Below are 22,403 nucleotides of genomic sequence, written 5' to 3' on the forward strand. Positions count from 1 at the left end.
TCAGTGTTTCCGGCGACACCTGGGCGCCGTCACCAGCCCTCTCTTCCGGGGCCGGAACTATCGTACCAGAGTCCACGTTTCCCGGTCGGTAGGGTGAGGAGGAAGCAAAGGCAGGACCGCGCTCACCACTACGAAAAGGAAAGGGGCGGGCTCTGCGCGCAGCATTTTGGGAACGCGTGGTATTCTGGGAGCGCGGGACCCGCCATTCCTTGGCTCACACCTTCGTAGTTGCTCGACTTGCTGCCACACGGGAAAGGAAGAGTAGGCCGGAGCCGGTGAGGTGAGGCTTGGGGCAGGCGAGGGTAGACCGAAGCATTTGTGAGGGTTCTGGGGCTGGAGAAGCACGCGCCGCCGAGGAGCTCTGGGAGGCTCGGGTAGAGAGAAGAGCGGGAAGCCCGGGTCACTCAAACATCAGCGTTGCCTCGCTAGCGCCTGGAAGTTCGTTCACTTTTCCCCAAAGTACATGCCCTTCGCGTTCTGTACTTCTCCAGGCCATGTTTTTTTCCCGAACATACAAGCAGTAGTGTTGAAATCATTTCTGGCAGACTTCCTTCGCCCAAGTCCCATCTGGGTAATATTTTTCAAAGTTGTTTGCATCTCTGCCTCCATCCCCTTTTCAGGCACTTATCCTCTCAATATTTTCCATATTGTTACAGAAGTTTTATCAAGTTTCCTTGCTCCTAAACTGTGTTTGAAAAAAAATAAGCTGTGTTTGATCCATTTTGTAAGTGCTTCTGCCTTTATATTGGGTCATTCCTTACCTATAATCCTGCAGTAGTTCCCCACTGTTTCAGCATAAAATCAGACTCCTGAGGCTCCTCACCAAGGGTGACTGTCTTTCCTACCCTCATGTTCCCTTTCCTCTCTTGAACACACATGATGTATTTTAACTTTCGGTACTTGCTCATCTGGGAATACGAAATCTACTGCTTGTCTCTGAGTTGTATCAAGTCAGGTGATTGCCCTGATTATGTTTCTCCTCCAAGCATTTCCTGCTTATGGCTGTTGTCTCTTTGTGAACACTTTTGCTTTTAACCTTGATGATGTAAGTGGAGGGTCAAAGAGTACTTAATGGGTTGAATTAAATGCACAGCCCCTTCTAGATTTGCCTGGGTCCTTTTGTCTTTACTGCACTGCCCAGTACTGTAAGCACTAGCCACATGTGACCATTGACCACTTGAAATGTGGCTAATGTGACTGAGGGAGTAAATGTTTCGTTTTCATTTTATTTCACTTTAAGTTTAGTTTAAATAGCTACATGTGGACCGTGGCTACTGTATTGGCTAGGTCTACATCATGGGTTCTCAAAGTGGTGTCATCCACATCTCTGGGTTGCCAAAAACATTGTATGGCATTTACATCTCAGCTCCCTGATGTACTGTGTACACACACAGTATTGGTTACTGATTATCTGATGAAGATAAAGGGGCATATGGTAGCATGGAGGGAGATGGAAGATGCTTTCTTCTCATCCCATTAGCCTTCCGTCTCTCCAGCCCCCCATCCTTCCCCATCCCACATAAGTTCTTCAAGCTAGGAGTTAAGCATTTTTTCTGTACAAAATGGCAGCTTTGGCATTCTTACTAAGTTTGATGGAGTGTCAGGCCTTAAGGGAGGCATGATATGTGCCACATGACTTCTCAGGCTCTGAAAGATGAACTAACTGGTGTCTCTCTCACTGTAGAACTCTTTTCCTGCCAAGATGTCTATTGGTGTGCCGATTAAAGTCCTACACGAGGCTGAGGGTCACATCGTGACATGTGAGACAAACACCGGCGAGGTGTATCGTGGGAAGCTCATTGAGGCGGAGGACAACATGAACTGCCAGGTATCCTGCTTTCCACATGAGGTTATGGGGGAAGCTTGGGCCTCTCTATTGGAGCACAGAAAGATAGTGGTTGGAGGTCTTTTTGAAGTCCTTCTTGTCGAACAGTTATTTATGGAGTGCCTGGTGTGTGCCAGGCACTGTTCTAGGTGTGGTGATGTGAGCGTAAATAAGAGCCATTTGGAATATTTAACTTTGCCCTTTGTTTTCTCCATCCTATAATCATTTCCCATATTTTGAGGACTTGTTTAAGAGAAGTGGCACTACTCCCTTTGGTAGAATTCATCAGATTCAGGGCCATTTTCCTTTTGCCCCTACATGCTTGCATAATGCTTTGCAGTTAGCAGAAGCTTCCACTCTTTCTTGGAGGATGAGTCTCATTTGATTATAGCAACTATCTTGTGAGGTAAGCAGGTTCAGTGATAGTTTTGTCATCCATAAAATACGATAATATTAAAAGACTCATCTATTGAATGTCCTTCTGCTAATAAATGTTAGAGCATCTTCCTGATACCGTGCCCTTCCCATGGCACCACTTTGCATTTTGCTAATAATCACATGAATTTCTATAACATATCTTTTGCAAGGTATATCAGCACACTTTCTCCTTCATTCTTTAAACCATCAGTTCAGAACTTTGGTTTTAGAATCAGAGGTGTAGGGTTGGATCCTAATTATCTGACTTTAATCATGCTAATTGCCTCAGTTTCCTCATCTGTGAAATGGGACATAGATACCAAGACAGAGTTAGTTGTGTGAGAGATTTATTGGGGGAAATGACAATGAAGGATAAAGGAGAGGGAGTAGGAGTAGGCAGGAGAGCTTTCAATCTATACTGGTCTGGTGCTGGGGAAAGGGAGAGGGAAAAGATAAGACTGAATGGGAAGAGGCTTAGACGGTAGCATATCTCTGAAGAAGTCTCAGCCAACAAAGTTTGCTCATTAGAAGAAGTCTAAGCCTAAGAATTCTAGCATGGGTCAGAAACAGCCTGGCTCTAGGATGCCCACCGTGACCAGTCATTGGCTGGCAGTCTGGGGAGACTGACTTCAGGGCAAAAGCTGTGATTGATCCTACAGGTGGAAGCTGGAGGCTTTCAGCTCCCTCCATGCCTCATAGCCTGACAACCCTTGAGGGGAGATCTGAGCAGTGCATTCTGAAGACTGCCACAGGGATAACACACCCTGGGGCCATTCTAGAAATCAAATGAGTTGTGTGTGTGCAGCAGCTAGTTCTTTGCCATGCACGTTATACATATCCACGTATGGTTCCTGTTAATGTTTTTGATGTGAGAAAACTGAAGATCGGAAAGAGAAAGTGACTTACCCAAGGTCACACTGCAGATCAGGTGTACTAACTGTCATTGCTTCACAGGGTTCATTCATTTATTTGTGATCTCATCGTAGCTTTGAGCATCATCTTCCTGCCACCTTGACCAGCAAGTGAGGACATTTCCTTGGTATTCAGGGAGATAGACACCTAGTGATTGCAGGTTTCTCTGTTCAGTGTTTTTGTTTGTTTTAATGTTTATTTTTTGAGGGAGAGAGTGGTGGAGGAGAGGGGCAGAGAGAGAATCCCAGGCAGGCTCCGTGCCGTCATGCCCATGCAGGGTTCAATTTTATGAACAATGAGATCATGACCTGAGCCAAAATCAAGAGTTGGATGCTTAACTTAACCACCTGAGCCACCCAGGCGCCCCTCTCTCTTCAGTGTTGATGCCATATGGGCAGATGATGTCGACTCTCTAAAGGTCCTGTGGGGCCTTGCCTACCTTGTCTTTGTGAGATACCCCTGTCATAGATCCAGTCCTCTGGTTTAAGCCATCCCCATCCATTTTAAGATACTTTATTTTGGTGAGTTAGAATGCAAGACTGGGGGTAGGGAATCTTAATGTGTTTATCCAGCTGCTTATTTGGACAACTCCTGAGCTTCCAGGGCCTCAGACTTCCCATTTGTAACATGAGGATGTCTGACCAGATCACCTTGGTGATCTCTCACATGTGGACAGTGTGATATAAAACATAGAGCCAGGTGATAGATCTCAAATCAGGTTGCAGCTTGCTATCTTATGTGACTTGGGGCGAGCTGTGCACCTCTCACCCTCTGTTCCCTCCTTTCGAAATCAGGGATAAAAATAGCACCTCAGCTTCAGCATTATAGTGCAGAATAAATGAGTGAATGCATGTCAAATGGTGGGAGCCAGCCACTTGCTTCCCACCTATGTTAATCTGCTAGGGCTGTCATAACAAAGTTTCACACTGGGTGGCTTAAACCAGCACATTTATTCCCTCAGGGTTCTGGAAGCTAGAAGTTAGAGACCATGATGTCACATGGTTGGTTCTTCTGAGGGCCATGAAGGAAGGCTCTGTTCCAGGCCTCTCTCTCCTTGGCTTATAGATGCTTCTCTTCTTCATGTATCTTCACGTGGTTTTCCTTTTGTGTCTGTTTCCTGTGTTGCATCTTATGAGGACACAAGTCACATTGAATTAGGGCCCAGTTACCTCTGTAAGGATCCAGTCTCTAAATTTGGTCACATTCTAAGATCCTGGGGGGTTAAGACTTCAACATATGAATCGGGGGTGGCTAGGATTCAGCCCATAACACCACCCGTGCCCAGATGCCGAGGCTTCACTGAGTTTACCTAAGCCTGGCTCACTGAATAAAACCAGTAGGCTGTGGCATAGCTAAATATACCATAGTAAACATAGCACAGTTCATTCACCCATTCCCGGGATGTGTAAGCCAGTGGCTCCTGCAATACCTGCTGCTTTCCTTCCTTCCTGGCCCCAGTTAGTCTGCCCTTTGAGGGTGAGAGCATCCTCTTAGCACTTGCTACCCTTTGCTAGAGGGCAACTGGAGTTTAGTGTTTGCCATTTGATGTTGGGTTTTAATAGCATTTTTTATTGTAAAAGTGTGGTGGGTCACACACTACAAAGATTTGGAAACCAAATGAGAGAATCTCCCCACAACCACAATTGGCATGGACTTTTTTCCCCCTAGGGATGTGTCTTGGGTTTCTAGTATGTATTTTTTACTCTGCTTTCAAAAAAAATTAGAGGTGGTTCACAAAAAAACTATATGGTAAGGTAAAAATGGACAGATAGGTCAAGGTACAGGTAACCTGGGGTAGACTGTAAAATGAAGCCAGCCAGGTAGTTAGTACCCAGAAATGTAAACGTGAATCCCTGTACATTTAATAAAGGTACATTCTGTTCTAAGCTACTTAAGAGTCCTGACAGAGGGAAATCAGCAGTTCTGAAATGCATGGTGTCCTTAAGATAAAATACCAGTTGTGCAGTTTTCCCTGGCGCTTGGATGTGGGAGACATTTTCCCCCTGGGCCTTAATGAAAGAGATATGGTCTTATACCATTATATAATGTTGTCAACAACGTCTCCAGACAAAATACACCTTGGGGCGCCTGGGTGGCTTAGTCAATTAGGCATCTGACTCTTGATTTCGGCTCAGGCCATGATCTTACAGTTCATGAGATAGAGCCCTGTATTGGGCTCTGTGCTGATAGCACAGAGCCTGCTTGGGATTCTCTCTCTCTCTCTCTCTCTCTCTCTCTCTCTCTCTCAAAATAAATAAATAAACATTAAAAAACAAAATAAAATGGGGCACCTTGGTGGCTCACTCAGTTGAGTGTCCGACTTCAGCTCAGGTCATGATCTCACAGCTCGTGAGTTCGAGCCCCATGTCGGGCTCTGTACTGACGATTCGGAGCCTGGAGCCTGCTTTGGATTCTGTGTCTCCCTCTCTCTCTGCTCTCCTCCACTCACTCTGTCTCTCTCTCTCTCTCAAAAATAAATAAGCATTTAAAACAAATTAAAAAACAAAACAAAACAAAATAAAATACACCTTCTTTTTGGGTTCCTTGGGTATTTTTAATGTAGCCTGTTACCACAGCCCTTATTTGGCATTGAAAATGTAACATATGCAAGCGTTAATCTATGATGAGCTCCCTGAGATGGTGCTCATAGGGTCAGAGGGTGTAGATGCTTCTTGGCATCTGAGGTTTGGCTGGAAAGGCTGGGAGCCTTGTCCTTCTCTTCTGTACCCCACAGCTGCAGGGCAGGCATGATCGTCTAGCCAGTGCTGTAGAATGTGGCATCATTATGGGTGACAGAGCCCTGCACGTGCTGCTGCGAGCATCTTCTATTGGCCCTGTGTGTATGGGGTGAGAAAGGCCTCTGTGGCTCTCCATGTAGTCTTGAGCTGATTTTTGTTTGTAGCAGAGGTGGGACCTGATCCTGTCTCTTGCTCAGCCTGGTGACTTAATGCCAGAGGCCCCCAAATGGGAAAGTTTCTGTTTTTGGTTATGTGTACTTAACCATGGTTTTGAAGCATCCTGTCTTTATTAAATGTTAAGGAGGGAACAAGGGGATTTTTCTTCAAAGTAAAAAAATATATATTTCTTAAGAAATAACCTTTCTAGTTAGATACTTGGTAAAATATTAAAAACAAAAAATGAGTTTAAGGTGAGGAATTATGAGTTGAAATAAGCACATCATTTTGATTTTATAGACTATATGTAACCTTTGGGGGGCAAGTTTTATGGCTGGATTTTGTAAGGTATCCAGTGTGAGGCGTCCCTAGAGGTTCTTTTGTAGAGTCTTAGTGAATGCTAGACAGGTTCTCCCAGCTCGGCAACAGTCCGTATTCAGACATTTAGTGCATCTCATAATTTTTTTATGATGGAAGTTTATATTTAAACATAGAAATAGCTTTTACAGTAGAAATGTTAATTTTCCAATTAAAAGTGGATGACCCAAGTCAAAAAATGGCTAATTAACAGAAGAAAATATGTGAAGTGGACATTTGACATCTAAAAATCATGGCCTTATTATCAGACACGCAAATTGGGGAACAATAAGAATTTCTAAACTTAAAAGATGGCAAAATAAAATGAATAATTCTACCAAGGGTTCCTTACTAGTTTGCCAGTAGAAGTATAGATAGGTTAAATGTTTAACATACGTCAATATAGAAGCAATAAGCACCTTTGGTGCTTTAATTCTGCTTCTAAAAATGAATCAAAAATTGTGGACAGGGGTTTATATTGCAGTGCTGTTTTTGATGATGGAAACCTGAAAACAGACATTTCCTTTTTTTTTTTTTTTTTAATGTGTTACTTATTTTTGAGAGAGAGACAGAGCACGAGTTGGGGAGGGGGGCAGAGAGAGAGGGAGACACAGAATCCGAAGCAGGTTCCAGGCTTTCAGCTGTCAGCACAGAGCCCCATGTGGGGCTTGAACCCACGAAGTATGAGATCATGAACTGAGCTGAAGTCAACACTTAACCACCTGAGCCACCCAGACTCCCCAGCAACAGACATTTCTAATGAGTTAAATAATTTATGGTAAACAAATTAGGGGACGTTACAAAGAATATTATGCATCCAGTCAAAGAACATAGAAGAATATTTAACATCATGGGAAAATGCTGTTGACATAAGCGGGGAAAACAAATCTCCACAATGTGTTCCCAGTTTTATGAACATAAAAGCCAGATTATAAGTGATACATAAAAATGCATTAAGTTTTTGAGGAAAACCAAAGTGAGTAGTTCTCTTTTGGTGGGAATTAAATGTGATTAAAAAATTTTTTTTAGCGGCTCAGTCTGTTGAGCATCTGACTCTTAATTTCGGCTCAGGTCATGATCTCAGGGTCGTGGAATAGAGCCCTGTCCCATGTTGGGCTCCAGCAGAGCCTGCTTAAGATTCTTTCTCCCTCTTCCCCTCTTCCCAGTTTGTGTGCACATGTGTACGTTCTCTCTCTCTAATGTAAAAATTTTTTTGAAAGTTAAAAAAAATTTTTTTTGGTGTTTGGAGTGTTTGGGTGCTCAGTTAAGCGCCTCTTGATTTTGGCTCAGGTCATGATCTTAGGGTTGTGAGATTGAGGCCCGCGTCCATACTGCACTGGGCTGCTTCAGATTCTCTCCCTCTGCCCCTCCCCGCCTCACTTGGTTGTGCTTGCTCACTCTCTAAACACAAAATTTTATTTAAAGTTCTTATTTATTTTTTAGTAATCTCTATACCAACAAAGGGCTTGAACTTATGACCCCCAGATCAAGAGTCACATGCTCTTTGAACTGAACCCGCCCTAATGGGATTAAAATTTTTAAGAAAATTTCTTTTCATTTAAAAAAATGACAAGTATGAGTTAAGTTTATGATCATGAAGCACAGTAAATATTATTTATTTATTTATTTATTTATTTATTTTTTTTTTTTAAATTTTTTTTTCAACGTTTTTTATTTATTTATGGGACAGAGAGAGACAGAGCATGAACGGGGGAGGGGCAGAGAGAGAGGGAGACACAGAATCGGAAACAGGCTCCAGGCTCTGAGCCGTCAGCCCAGAGCCCGACGCGGGGCTCGAACTCACAGACCGCGAGATCGTGACCTGGCTGAAGTCGACGCTTAACCGACTGCGCCACCCAGGCGCCCCTAAAAAGAAGAATGTAGGGACACTTGGGTGGCTCAGTCAGTTTAACATCAGACTCTTGATTTCGGCTCAGATCATGATCTCGTGGTTCATGAGTTTGAACCCCTCATCAGGCTCTGTGCTCTCCCCCTTCCTGTCTTCTCTACCCCTCCCCTGCTCACTCTTTCTCAGTAAATAAATTAAAAAATAATATTAAATAAAAATAAGAGGGTATGCAGTTAGTAGATAAATAAATCCTGGCATTCTAATATACAGTATAGTGATTATAGGCAGCAAAACTGTATCATAAACATTAAATTTGCTAAGGTAGTAGATCTTACTTGTTTTCATCTGTAGAAGAAATGATAATTATGTGACATGATAGAGATGTTAGTTAATGCTACCATAGCAGGCATACTGCAATATAAATGTTATCAAATCAGTGTACTGTGTATCTTAAACTTCGGCAATGTTATATATAAATTATATCTTGATAAAATAAAAGGACCAAAACCAAAAATAGGAGGGTAACGGTCAAACCCAAAATTTCACTGTTCTTTTTTTTTTTTTTTTTTTTTAATGTTTGTTTATTTTTGACAGAGAGAGAGAGAGACAGAGCATGAGTGGGGAGGGGCAGAGAGAGAGGGAGACACAGGATCTGAAGCAGGCTCCAGACTCCAGCTGTCAGCACAGAGCCCGATGCAGGGCTTGAATTCACGGACTGCGAGATTATGACCTGAGCCAAAGTTGGTCGCTTAACCAACTGAGCCACCCAGGAGCTTCTTCACTGTTCTTAAAGTAACATAATTCCTGGAAATCTTGGTGAGAGAAGGTGATAGAGTTCAGAGACTACAGGAGCTGAAATAATGCTTTGGGGACTTTGGCATGACCACCCCATCACTGACTGGACTGTTCAACTCCCCACCCGCCCTCCCCATGCTATGGCATAATGGTCTGTAGGATAATGGCCTGTGCATGAGTTCTTCGTGTAAAAATGATAACCTGAAAGAAGCCCTCACATGATTGTCATTAGCCAACTGCCTAGAGTTAATATCAGGAAGTTCTTGAAATTTCTGAATGCAGTGTGTTTGGGAATTTCTTCAGATACCTAGTTGTCTAACTAGAAGGAAAAACTATTTATCTAGATGTAATCTGTACATACAGTATTTTCCTCTGTGTACTGTTAAGTTCAGGATCACATACTGCGCTTGGTTATCAGCTTGCTTTGTGCTTCTTTTGTCTGGGACAGTTCCTCTGCTTTTGCTTTTCACAGCATTGATGTTTTTGAAGAATAGGGCCAGTTACTTGTTTTAGAATGTCTTTTAATTGGAGTTTCTCTGGTGTGTTCTCATGATTACATTTGGGTTTTTTTTTTTATTTGTTTGTTTTGGCTGTTACTGTGTAAGTGATTTCTCCTTCTCAGGGTGTCACTTGGAGGCCCAAACACCTGTTTGCCCTTTATTGGTGATGTTAACCTTGATCATTTGGGTGAGGTGTCTTGTGGTCTCTCCACTGTATATTCTTCTTTCGTTTTGCAACTAATGAGAATTTTGTGGGGGAGATTCTTTAAATAAATATCGTGTGTATTCGGTTTCTCATTGCCACCTCCACCACCCCCCATTTAGCATTCAGTGAGGATTCTTGAATGAAGATGCTTGAATCTTTTTACTATGATGGTTGCAAAAGAATGGTTTTTGTTTTTAACTCCATCATTCTTTATTTACTAGGTCTACTGTATGGAAGAGCCTTTCCTTATCCCCCGTTTATCCATTTATTATCAGTTTCTGTTTATGGGTTTCTGTTTCATTAAATGGATTATAATCTGTTACTGTCATTGCTTTGCTTGAATTATCCCAAATTGGTCCAGAAGCTGGCTCCTTTTAGTGTGTCCTGGCCATTTTGGGAGAGCATGTACTTAACCTTCCAGAACAAGATGTATGTTACAGGCTCATCTTTTACTTCTCTATCCCAACTCTTAATCAGCCAGTTCTTCAGGTAGCTTTGGTTTCTTTTTGGTTGGGAGTAAAATTTAAAAACCAAGATCTGGGTACTATTAAATATTTTAAAAGTCTTAGTTTAGCTTGTCAAGCTGGGACCTGTCTCCAGAAGGCTGTGTGCTTAATAGTACCAGAAGCTTCCATTCATTTATTCTATACCAGGTGCTATGGTAGTGTTTTTATGTGCAATAGATCTTTCGAAGGACTTCTTTGAGGACAAGCTTCCAGATGCCCAGGGTGACCAAACATGGAAGAAGCAGATCTAAACCTGTACCTCTGAGCCCCAGATCTCTGGTCTTAACCACAGTTTCTGAAGATGAGGTGTAGAGTAAACCTGCTAGAGCCTGTTGCCTCTAGGAGTGTCAGATTTCAGGCAGGAAGTTGAGTAGAAGGGATCAGAACAAAAGAGGGAGGCTCTGCTATTAATGGTAGGGGAGGGGAGAGTGGAGGAGGGGACCAGACACTTGTTGAGTGCTTGCTATGTGTCCCACAACAGGGATATTGTGATCGATGACCCCAAGGCACCCCAACATTGCTTTCCTCTTGGACCTGGATGTGTGAGGAAATTCCCACAATTTTGACTGTACTAAGATCTCTCTCCCAAGATGTCATTTCAGTTAGGCACCTGGTTTATGCTACCTGTGTTTCATTGTGGCTGTTTGGGAAAGTTGAGTAAGGTAGGTGGTTCTGCCTGACTTTCACTGAAACCTAGTTCACTCAAGTTGTTGCCTTTGGCTTGTGATGCCAACATAGCTCAGGCTTATTAACAAGCTGTGTGGGTGGGCGAGACTGGGGGGCTTTATAACAGTGCAGCCATTTCTTTGTGGGTGCTGCAGGGGGTGCATGAGAGCAGTAGCCGACCTGGTCATTATTAGGGTTGTCATAGGAGTCAGTTGATGCTGGACCCTTTCCTGCTTCAGCCAGGACAGTTTGTCTTGTTGGTCTTACAGAACACCCTCTGTTGGGGATTTTCAAAGTGGGTTGGGGAGGTTTTGACAAAGGAATGGGTGAGATGTACTGGGATGTGCTGGAGAAGTAGCACAGCCTCCAAAATAGATGTCTTAACTGTCATTTAGATTCATTATTTACTGAGTTTCTAATATATACTAGGTAATAGGGACATCATTTAGACATATTTCTCTCATTTGACTTGTTCCTTAATTATTGGAGGAAGTAAGTGGTGATCTGATGTATGGTTGAAGAGTGTGAGTTTAGAGTTAGATAGACCTGAATTCAGGTCCTGTCCAGGCCACACAGGGGCAGTGTGACCTTAGGCAGGAGAATAGAGTGGGTAAAGGTGTGGCCTCTGGGGACAGACCTGCCTCTGGTGGCTGTGCTGCTTCATCTCTCTAGTGGAGATGATGATGGTATCCATCTTGTAGAATTGTGTGATTTATTTGAGTTATGATGTCAAATTGCCTGGGACACTAATAAGTGCTCCATAAAAGTTGGCTTTGTTGTGTTGTATTTCCCACCCTTTGTGCATGAGGGAACTGAACCTGGAGACTTACCCAGAGTAACATTTCTAACAAACGGCAGGGCCAGTTCTCAAATATAGGTTCTCAGTCCTATTCTGTCTGCTCCAGAGTCATGGGCGTATCTGGTATTTGTGAGCCTGGGTCAGACCCAGGTTTCTCAAGTAGTTTAACCATCCCTGGTGTTCATTTGTGACATCAGAGGTTATGGTATTCTTCAAGGCAAGAACAGGATGGCAAGGATTTAGAACCTGTGTGGGAATTTGTTAAGAAACTGGGGATGTTGAGCCTGGGACAGAAGATTTATGGCAAACTTGAGACCTCTTACCCCTGAGGATGGAACAGGGGCAGTGGGTTGAAGTTCTGTAAACTGTTCCACTGCACAGATTTAGCAGGATGGCCCTAGAGTGTTGTTACTCTTTTTTCACCCTGGATGTTCTTGCAGAGGCTGGGTGGCCAGTTAGCACTTGAAAAGGAATGTAAAGGTGGCAACAAACCAGTCAGAAATCTGGGAGACAGCATCTCTCTTTACACTGTGGGCTTTGACCTATACTGAATAAATTATAATACTCTTCGATCCAAAAGATTCAAAATAAGCTACTTTTTGTGGGAAACATCGTATCTGTTAAGATTGGCACTGGCAGGTTTGTGGCACCCTTCTATGCTAAGCCAGTCTGCCATGTGGTTTCCCCTCTAGGGTCCCTGTCTCTCCATCCCATAGCTTATGCATGTTGGCATATTGATCTTTCCAATGTGCTGCCTTAACCCTGTCCACCCTCCCTCTTTCCACAAACTTGAGTGACCCCCATAGTCTCCATGGTGATGACTCTGTCCCCTGTCCCCTTGCTCTGCTCCAGTTCTCGTGTCCTATGGGTTGGTGCCCAAGTGTTGTGTCTCTCAGTGCAGGCTCTTGCCTCACACCTTCCCCATTATTCTGGACCCTTCATACAGGCATCACCACCTATACTTCTCCATTCCTAGTCACTGAAGCTAAAGAGGCTCTATTTTGCCTTCTTGAATATGCAGTCTGGGAGGGTAAGAGCTGCCTCTGGTGCACACTCATGACCTTCACGGTCCCTTTGCAATCTGTGTGCCGGACAGATGCAAGAGAGGACACAGTTTGGACAGGCAGTTCAGAGCTGTTTAAATTATAGTTTTTTTTTTACCATTGAGAGCCCTTCACATGCTGGCAGGGGAGGCAGTATAGCAGAGTTAGGGCTCTGGAGTCAGGCCAACTGGGTTTGAGTCTGGATCCTTTCATTCTGGCTGTTGGACTTTAGACAAGTGCTTTAGTTTTGTGTGTGTTTTTGGTTTTTTTGTTTTTTTTATCTGTAAAATTGGGAATACTCATACCTATCCTGGAGGTGCCATGAGGATCATATATGTGAAGTTCTTTGCACAGTCTCTCGCACACGTCGTAGGTCCTCCTATTTCCCTGGCTTTGCCTGGCTCCTTCATTTCATGATGTTAGTTTGTGCGTTTCTGGACTTGCCCTCCCACCACTCAAGGCTCCCCCTCTTTGTGTGTCCTTGTTCTCTGCTCATGCTGTTGGCCCTTACTGTTTCCCTTCCAGATGTCCAACATCACAGTCACATACAGAGACGGCCGAGTGGCACAGCTGGAGCAGGTGTACATCCGTGGCAGCAAGATCCGCTTTCTCATCTTGCCTGACATGCTGAAAAATGCACCCATGTTAAAGAGCATGAAAAATAAAAACCAAGGCTCAGGGGCTGGCCGGGGAAAAGCTGCTATTCTGAAGGCCCAAGGTATGTGCTCCTCATGCACTGGTTTTAACATATGTGTTTGTCATGTATCTTTTAGGAAAGGGCCCTGTTAATTGCCTGGGCATAGGGTGGACTTCGACTTCAGCCATGTCTACATCTGTCACCCTGCAGGCTTGGGGCCCACACCTGTGAAGATCTGGGGACCTTATCTCGCCTTCTCTGTCTTGCCTCACCTGATCACATTCTTAAGGCTTATTCAAAATCCAAAGTGCCTCCTTAGAAAAAGGAAGGGGACTCCTATCGTAAATGAGAGAGTAGATAAGTCTCCTATAATGCATTTCTGGGAGGCTCTTTGTTTCCAGGAATTCTGTCCAAAGAGTTTGGGGGAAGCTTGCTCTTACCTAGTTTGCTGAGCAGGGGCACTGTAGTTTGGATTAGCTGACTCCTGAAGCAGTGGGGCAACAGTTCCCAGAGAAGCTGGGGGTGTTTGTTGACACCCAGTATGCATGGGGGGGGAATGCTGATGATAGGGATCCATTTTCATATAAGAAATAAGCAGTTTTAAGCCATCTTTACCCATTAAAGGGACTGAACTTCTGTTTTCGAATATTCTTGTATTTGAAAATAAATCCTTCCTTTCAGCATGTCCCCAGTGACCCAGTGACCTTCCTTAGTCTGGCCTTTCTTTTAGGTCAGCCTAGTCAGAGGTTTTATGTTTGGGTCCATGAAAAGCTCTGCCATGATGATTATCTAGAAAGCAAGTGTATTCGTTAGAAAATGTATGTCAGTAGAAAGATTTATAGTGCAGGAAAGTCACTGGATTCTCCATCAGTGCTTTTGTTGCTATGCATATTTTATATATGAGGTAGCTTTTGAGTTTAAAGATGTAAGAGTAATCCTTTAAAATGTCCTTCAAAAAAGCTGATCAGAGAATCTCCTTGCCCTTCCTAGATAAGTGGCATTTGTGGGCAGGTAGAACCAGAAGCTCTGGACCTTTGTCCTGGTGAAGGAATGGTTTTCAGGAATACTGGCTTTCTTACTAGAACTGCTTTTCTCTCTGCTTTCTCAGGGAGGGCTGCCCTCATTGTCACTGTATAACTACACCACCTTCTCTAACAAAAGGTTCAGCCCAGTAGTTGTGCACTAGAAGACACGTGGCAGTGAGTTTACCCAGGCCCGTTGGCCTCTGCCTGGGCCATCTGTGCTGCCAGTCCCTTGCTGTAGTCCCATCAGCTTGTCGCTGGGTTCTTGGGTGACTTCCTTCCCTCTTCAGGTCGGCTCCAGGCTCTATAAGTGGGAAGAGGGGTGAGACTCCGATTAGCAGCCATCAGACTATTTTCACTTGTCCTTCAAAGCCACTGGTTCTCTCCTAGAACTCTTGGGGTCGTAGACAACAGCAGCTTATTATGTCTATGTCCTTCGTATGGGGTGTGGTTTTACTTTGCTATTACGAAACGTTTTATATTTCAGGGTAGCTCAAAAAAAAAAAGAAACCTGCCACCCAGATTTAACAGGTGTTTAGCATTTGTTTCAGAATTTTAAGTGTGAATTAAATTCATCTGTCATGTGTTATTACCTCACCATAGGCCAGCTCTGGGAATTCATCTTTTCTTTGGTTCTCACACTTGCTTCCCAAACCACCTTAGCTTTCAACACACTGACTCCTGGCCTCTTGTTGAGAGCAGGACTGGATTGGAAGGCAGGAGTTTGGTGCCCCCTCCAGCTCTGATGCCAGGTGTCAGTCCCCAGGCAATGGGGAAATGACATGTGGTAGGCATGGTGTTGGACTAGGTGGCCTTCCAGGCCCTTTCCTGTGCCAGTGTCCAAGGAAGGGCTCTGGCTGTTCTGTGGCATGAGCACTCACTGACTTCACTGACCTGGCCTTTTCCTTTCTTTCCTACCTTTCAGTGGCTGCAAGAGGAAGAGGACGTGGAATGGGGCGTGGAAACATCTTCCAGAAGCGAAGATAAATTTATCTGTTGAACTGAACTTTGTCGTTATTTTTTCCCTTAGGTTGTCTGGGTTCAGGGGGGTGTATGCTTATGTATATGTTCTAGGTTTCCTTTTGACATCTTTCTCTTTAGAGCAGAGGAAATGTTAAACTAAATAAATATGGTGGTGATTGTTTTGTTTTCTTTTTGAAAAAAGGAGGACTGTGTGTTCATTTTGGAGTTTGTGTTCTGTTTGCTTTGGCAGCAAGTTAAATTTTGACACCCTGGAAGGTGTCCTGGGAGAATGCTAGTACTTTGAAATCACATAGTTATTGATAAGAGTTTAAGCTGCTGTTCCAGGCCAGTTGCCGGTTAAACCCATGGAAAAACTCCAAGAACACACAGACGGTCTTGTTGGTCTTTAGACACAGGCACTTGTACGGTGCTTTGTTCAGGTAACCTTTGTGGAGATGTCATCAGCTCAGCTTGAACAACACAGCATGGGTGGTCCTGGGCAAAGAAAAAGTCCACCATTCTGATCTTTGTAGGCTGGAAACCCTAGTGGTTCAGCATTTGGCAAATGTAATCTCAACTTAAAAGATAATTCGGGGAGTCCTAATAGCCAACATTGATGACTACTACACTGGCTTCATAACCAGTTTTGTGGTGATATGCGGGGACAGATTCTTATGCATTTATCAGAGCATCTTAGCATGCATTAGCACAGCCATAGTTTTTAATGTAATAGAGGTAGAAAGGACAAGGTATGCAAAGCAAATAACTGACAAAAACACAGAAATTGGAAGTCAAATGCTGAAAAGAGGTCTTGTCAGGGATTCAGTATAGGATGAGCTTCAGCAAAAGCTACTAAGAGGAAAAGGGACTGATTGCCCTTGCAGTGCACATTGCTCATGGGACACATCGTTTGAGTAATAAAAGAGGAAGAAGAAAATCCAGCACATCTGTTGACCAGGCATCAAGTAAGGATTTCCTTTTTCTTATTTTTTTTTAAAGTTTGTGAGAGAGAGAGCGAGAGAGGAGCAGAGAGGGAGAATCCCAAGCAGGCTTCACACTGTCAGCACAGAGCCTGATGCAGGGCTCAATCCCATGAATCGTGAGATCACAATGTGAGTTGAAATCAAGAGTCGGTTGCTTAACCGAGTCACCCAGGCACCCCTCAAGTAGGGATTTTCTAACAAGCCTTGTCTTATAATTGTGGCACTACCATGATGTAACAGACCTTGTGTTCTTCCTGTAATAAAAGAACTAAGGAACAAGATTCAGATTGTCGGTTAGATACTGCAGGTGCATAAATAAGGTTTCAGAGACCCATCCCCCAGAGCAGCCCCTGTGCCTCTTGCTTCAGCACCCCCAGCTCTTGTGACACATTTGGATGAAGTGTGCTGGTGGCCCTGTAGGCTGTGTTGCCTCAGCAGAGGGGCTCCTAGACTGGGGGCCATTTCAAATGAACTTAATGTGAATAGAGTTTAGAGTTCATTTGTTTTAGATTTGACCAAAAGTTAATGTGTCGTTTCTGGTAAGGAAAGAAACTCGTATGTGGAGTTGCATGTGGATGGAGCAGAATTTCTCTGAAGTGTTTGTAAGTGGAATTCTAGACATTGTGATATCTACTACCCTGTATAAATTCCCTCTTCCCTGCTCGTGACCTTGGTTTGCAGGCATTGATTTATTGGCTTATTATTAATGACCCTATTGAATTATTAATATAGTGAGTAAGAACTGTAGATTTCATTATCAGTTTAGGGATCTTGTTAGGAAGATTCCAAGGCCCCACCCTTAGAGGTTGCTGGCGAATTAGTCTGGAATAGGGCCCAGGAATCTGCATATTAAGCAATGCCCTTGCCAGGTAAATCTGTTTCAGTAGATCTGAGACCACATTTTGATATCCTCGACTGGAATAGGTCAGTACGGTCACTACTTAAATTGTACTTTTATAGGAAGACTTTAGTAGCACATTATACTTAATTAACACTAATGAATTGCATCCTGGATCTGAAAAGCTGAGTGAATGTGGTTTACATTGGAAACCATGGAGGAATACCAGTGTTGCATGATTCTACATAATAAAAACTAGCTGAAATTCTGTCTAGATCCTGAAAAAGTAAGGCAGTTCCATTTGTGGCTTTTTTTTTTTTTTTTTTTTTTTTTTGAGAGAGTGAGCATCCCAAGCAGGCTCTGTACTGTCAGCATGGAGCGCCATGCGGGGCTTAAACCCACGAACTGCAAGATCATGACCTGAGCCAAAATCTAGTCAGACAACCCAACTGAGCTACCCAGGTTCCCCTGTGGTTTTGTTTTCACAATAAATCTGAAAAAAATACGTTAACAAAATATGTTTGTAAAACAGCTTTGTATTCCTGCATTTTAGGAAGAATATCAATTGTTTTGCATTGAAAGAGCAAAACGTTTTGTGAGGTTTATTCTGAAAAACAGCAGCCCTCCTATCCTATCTGCTCTTCCCCATTTTCCCTGCTTCACAGTATCTCCTTCAGCTGTTGGCTGATAAGTTTGTATTTGCCTCCATATCTCAAATATAAACATGTGCTTGGCTATTTACTGATGTTTCCATTTTAGGCATTATCTTTTGACTTCTTTCTCCCTCTTGCCCACCATGCATGTACTCCCCATCATCCACCTCCCTGATAGAATTCTAGTTCAATCATATTAAGTGTTTGCATTATGACTGGGTATTTAAAAAAAATTTTTTTTTAACGTTTTATTTATTTTTGAGACAGAGACAGAGCATGAATGGGGGAGGGGCAGAGAGAGAGGGAGACACAGAATCAGAAGCAGGCTCCAGGCTCCGAGCCATCAGCCCAGAGCCCAACACAGGGCTCGAACTCACGGACCGCGAGATCGTGACCTGAGTCGAAGTCGGACGCTTAACCGACTGAATCACCCAGGCGCCCTACGACTGGGTATTTAAATCACAGCTGAGCTACATACTGAACTAGGTTACCTTCCTGCAGAACTTTCTTTTCCCTAGAATTAATAATCCTCTTGGATTTTTATTAGTTATTAGCTTAGTTTTCTGTCCACTTGTCACTAATTCAACCCCAGAGTTCTCTAAGTGCATAACACATAGTCTATTTTATCAATTTCTTGACCTGGTCCAATCTGAACTGGTTCTCCCTTGTGCCTAATATATTGCTGTCATTGTGAGCTCTCTCCTGCTGAATCCTGTTTTCTGTGTAACCTCTTCCCCTTGGTTTAATACCCCATTTTGATAGAGTGCTTGCAGTAAAAGGGGTGCATGGGAAGTAGTTTGAAAGAATTGCATGTCTGAAAATGTCTCGTTCTCATACTTGATCAGGTGTGAAGTTCTAGTTTGGAATATATTTTCTTTTAGAATTTTGAAGGCATTATTACTTTTCACCTAGTGTTGCTGTTAGAAGAATCTGAAGCCATTCTGTGTTCTGAGAGTCTTTGTATATGACTCCTTCTCCCTTTTGTAGCCAGGGTTCTGAAATTTCAGTGACAGGCCTTGGCAGAGGTCTGTTTTCATGCACTTGCCAGGCTGTTGTTGAGCCTTTGAGAATGGACTCTTAACCTTCACTCCTGGCATTACTGGGAAACTTTCTTGAATTATTTGTTAATGATTTCCTTTCCTTATTCTTCTGGTTTTTCTTTCTGGAATTCCTGTTCTTCAGGTATTGGATCTGGACCTATCTCTGTTTTTCTTATTTTTTCTGTCCTTACCACCCCCATTTTCTTGTCTTTTGATCTCCCCTAATGGAAGATTTCCAAGTTAATTCTCTGTTCCTTTTTTTTTTTTTTTTAATTAAGACCACATTCCATGGTTGCAATATCTTATCTCTAAGAACTTTAATATACTTTGTTGAAGCTTTCATCGCCCTGCATGATGTTTTCTTCCCCCTTTTATTTTAAAATGTTTTATTTTTTGAGAAATAGAGCAAACAGGGGAGTGGCAGAGAGAGGGGCACAGAGGATCTGAAGCAGGCTCTGCGCTGATAGGATGACAGCAGCAAGCCTGATGTGGGTTCAGATGTGGGGTTCAAATCCACGAACTGCAAGATCATGACCTGAGCTGAAGTCAAGACGCTCAACTCACTGAACCACCCAGGTGCCCCCTTTTTAAAACTTTTTGTCCTCTTTTTGTTTTGCTTTTAGTCTTTCATGTTACAGACTTTCATTAGCTTCCTGGCAATCATTGGTAGTCTGCTTATACTTACAGGTGGGATAGTAAGAAGATGTGCTTGTAAGGTGAGCTGATGGAATTTTTGGTAAATCCCCAGCCAGTGTCCATCTTTAGGACTTTCCTCTTGGGCTCTGGTCAGGTTCCCCGGAGGAAACTTCCAGTCTCTTGTCAGGAGGCTTTACCTTGAACTGCTGACCTTGTGGGAGCTCAGTGAAGGAAGAGGGCTGGGGAGCTTCCGCATTCTAGTATGCCCAGAATTGGCATCCAGGTCAAGACTATTGTCTTCCAGATCTCTGGACAGGCTTCCTAGTCCAGAAATTTACACCCTCTAGAGAAAAAAATTCCAACTTTTTGCCAAGCTTGGGGAGGGACAGTCTCAAGATTGTGTGATGTCTGGATATTTAAGCACATTCTCTCTTAAAAAACATGTATTTTTTTTTTTTTTTTAATATGTTACTCTAAAAGGGGCAACTTGGCAAGAGAAAGAAGATGCAGAACAAAAAATGATGTCAGATAACTAGATCAAGATTTAAGGAATGGATTCTGGTTCTGACTACCTCCACTACCACTTCTTTCCAAGACTCTGGTTTGTTATCTGTGCGAGGGGGAGGGTTTAAGATTCAGTTGGTGCATTGATACTATCTCAGCTTCTGTGTTCACCTGCTGGGTATTCCATAAGCTTAAAAAAATAAACATGCAGTAATTTTTTTTCTGTCTCTGGCCAAATGGAGGTTAGTACCTGGATTTAGTCTTATGCCTGAAAATTAAACAAAACTCAAATACCAAAGGAAAGCAATCCCTAAGAGAGGAAAAAAAGATGGCTTACAGCCTTGTGGGAGTTTCTGGGCACTGGAATAGGGAAGGGGAACTGAAGTGGACCCTGCTACCTGGGTTGAGGAATCTGAGCTAAGAGTTCAGAGAGGTTGAGGCAACTCATGTTCATGAGACAGAACACCAGAGAGAAGAAAGCTGTACAGAGAACCCAGGAGATCTGTAGAAGGGCTCTTTAGAGTACTCAGAATACTGATCAGCATGAGAATAGGAGGAAAGTAACCAAGGCCAGGGAAAGAACCATCAAAAAGGATTATAACAGTGCCAGGCATTACACAAGGCTGAGAATTGTTCCTGTTCCCATCGAGCAGATAAAAAATTCACAGAATATTGGGTAGACCATTGTTTGAAAATGTACCAAGGATTTTGTTTTAATCAGGTACAGTAAAGTGACAGACATGGAGATAACTGCCTTCAAAGAAGTTGATTACAATTCCCAAGAGGAGGGAGAGTGCCATGCCATTCAGGATCACATGAAGAAACCTCAGGGTGGGTCAGAGGGGCAGTAGGAGTGAGGGGAGAGCATGCCTCAGACCATTTATTGTGGTTTCCATGGGGCAAGGCAAGGTAGACAAGTTTGAGTAAGCTTAGAATCTGTTAATTCAAATAAAGTCAGAGGGTTCTTGGCTATAGAAACGGTCTCTAGTTGTCCATAACCTGGCCCTGGTGTGATTTAGGACAGGAAATACTGGTTTGGTGTGTGATAATTAGGTAAAAGGTGTTTGGAGTTGATTAGTAAATTTGTATACGAAAGGTATGCTCTGCAGGTAAATTGTTTACTGTCTAGGACCTAACCGACTCTGGGAGGGCAGTCTCTAGGATTAGTAAGGCCCCAAGAGTCAAAGGATCATAAAAACAAACTTAAAAGCATTAAAAAAAAATGTTTAAACAAAATTAGAGGCACCTGGGTGGCTCAGTTGGTTAAGCGTCCAACTCTTGGTTTTGGCTCAGGTCATGATCTCACAGCTTGTGAGTTTGAGGCCCGCATCTGGCTCTGCACTGACCACTCAGAGCCTGGAGCCTACTTCAAATACTGTGTCTCCCACTTTCTCTGCCCCTCACCTGCTCCTGCTCTGTCTCTCTCAGAAATAAATAATTAAAAAAAAAAAAAAGATGTTTTCAGACCTACAAAGGCTGGGAACAAAATTCATCACGAGGAGACCTACTATACAAAATGTTAAAGGACATCCTTTGGGCATTAGGAAAATTATACCAGATGGAAATCTGTATCCACACAAAGGAGTAAAGATTGTGTTATGGGGTTTGTAACATATGTAAAAGTAAAATTCATGACAATATTGGCAAAAAGGCCAAGAGGGGAGAAAGGAAAGCATACTATTGTAAGATTTTGTATATTAGAAGTGGTTTATTACTTGAAGGTACACTGATAATTTAAAGATATATAAACTTCAAGCAACTCTGAAAACAACACTCAAATGTCCATCAGCTGATGAACAGATAAACAAAATGGTACATCCATACAATGGAATATTATTTAACCATAAAAAGAAATGAATTACTCATACATGCTACAACATGGATGCATTTTGCAAACATGCTGAGTGAAAGAAGCCAGGCAAAAAAGGCCATGTATGATTCCATATATATGAAATTCAGTCCGGAATAGGCAAATTCATAGAGACAAAGCAGATCAGTGGTGCCAGAGACTGGGGAAGGGAGAATAGGGAGTGCCTGCTTAATGGCTATGGGGTTTCTTTTGGGGGGTAATGAAAACATTCTGCAATTAGTGACGATGGTTTCACAACATGGAGAATGTACTAAAAGCCACTGAATTGTACATTTTAAAATGGTGGGGCACCTGACTGGCTCAGTTGGTAGAGCATGCAACTCTTTATCTTGGGGTTGTGAGTTTGAGCCCCATGTTGGGTGTAGAGATTACTTAAAAATAAAATTTAAAAAAAATGGTCAAAATGGTTAATTTTATTTTATGTGAATGTTACCTCAATAAAAAAAAAAAAAAAAAAAAAGAGGGATGCCTGGGTGGCTCAGTCCGTTA

General features: G+C 42.9%; 1 protein-coding gene across 1 annotated transcript; it reads left to right on the forward strand.

The window, feature by feature from the left end:
• The first annotated feature begins 148 nt into the window (after window positions 1-148).
• Window positions 149-15,571, forward strand: SNRPD3 (small nuclear ribonucleoprotein D3 polypeptide). Its single transcript, XM_040443555.1, has 4 exons — window positions 149-280; window positions 1,685-1,828; window positions 13,294-13,486; window positions 15,353-15,571. Exons 2-4 carry the CDS (start codon window positions 1,703-1,705, stop codon window positions 15,412-15,414), a joined length of 381 nt encoding a protein of 126 aa, XP_040299489.1. The 5' UTR covers window positions 149-280; window positions 1,685-1,702; the 3' UTR covers window positions 15,415-15,571.
• Window positions 15,572-22,403: the final 6,832 nt, after the last annotated feature.

The sequence above is a fragment of the Herpailurus yagouaroundi genome, unplaced genomic scaffold (assembly GCF_014898765.1).
Source record: "Herpailurus yagouaroundi ecotype Mexico unplaced genomic scaffold, PumYag 191, whole genome shotgun sequence".
Classification (NCBI taxonomy): domain Eukaryota; kingdom Metazoa; phylum Chordata; class Mammalia; order Carnivora; family Felidae; genus Herpailurus; species Herpailurus yagouaroundi.

Bases quoted from the DNA above. Each gene is read 5' to 3' on its own strand.
- SNRPD3 (XM_040443555.1), top strand. From the start codon at position 1,703: ATGTCTATTGGTGTGCCGATTAAAGTCCTACACGAGGCTGAGGGTCAC. The intron at 1,829-13,293 runs GTATCCTGCTTT...TTTCCCTTCCAG, and splicing joins AGGACAACATGAACTGCCAG to ATGTCCAACATCACAGTCAC. The intron at 13,487-15,352 runs GTATGTGCTCCT...CCTACCTTTCAG, and splicing joins TGCTATTCTGAAGGCCCAAG to TGGCTGCAAGAGGAAGAGGA.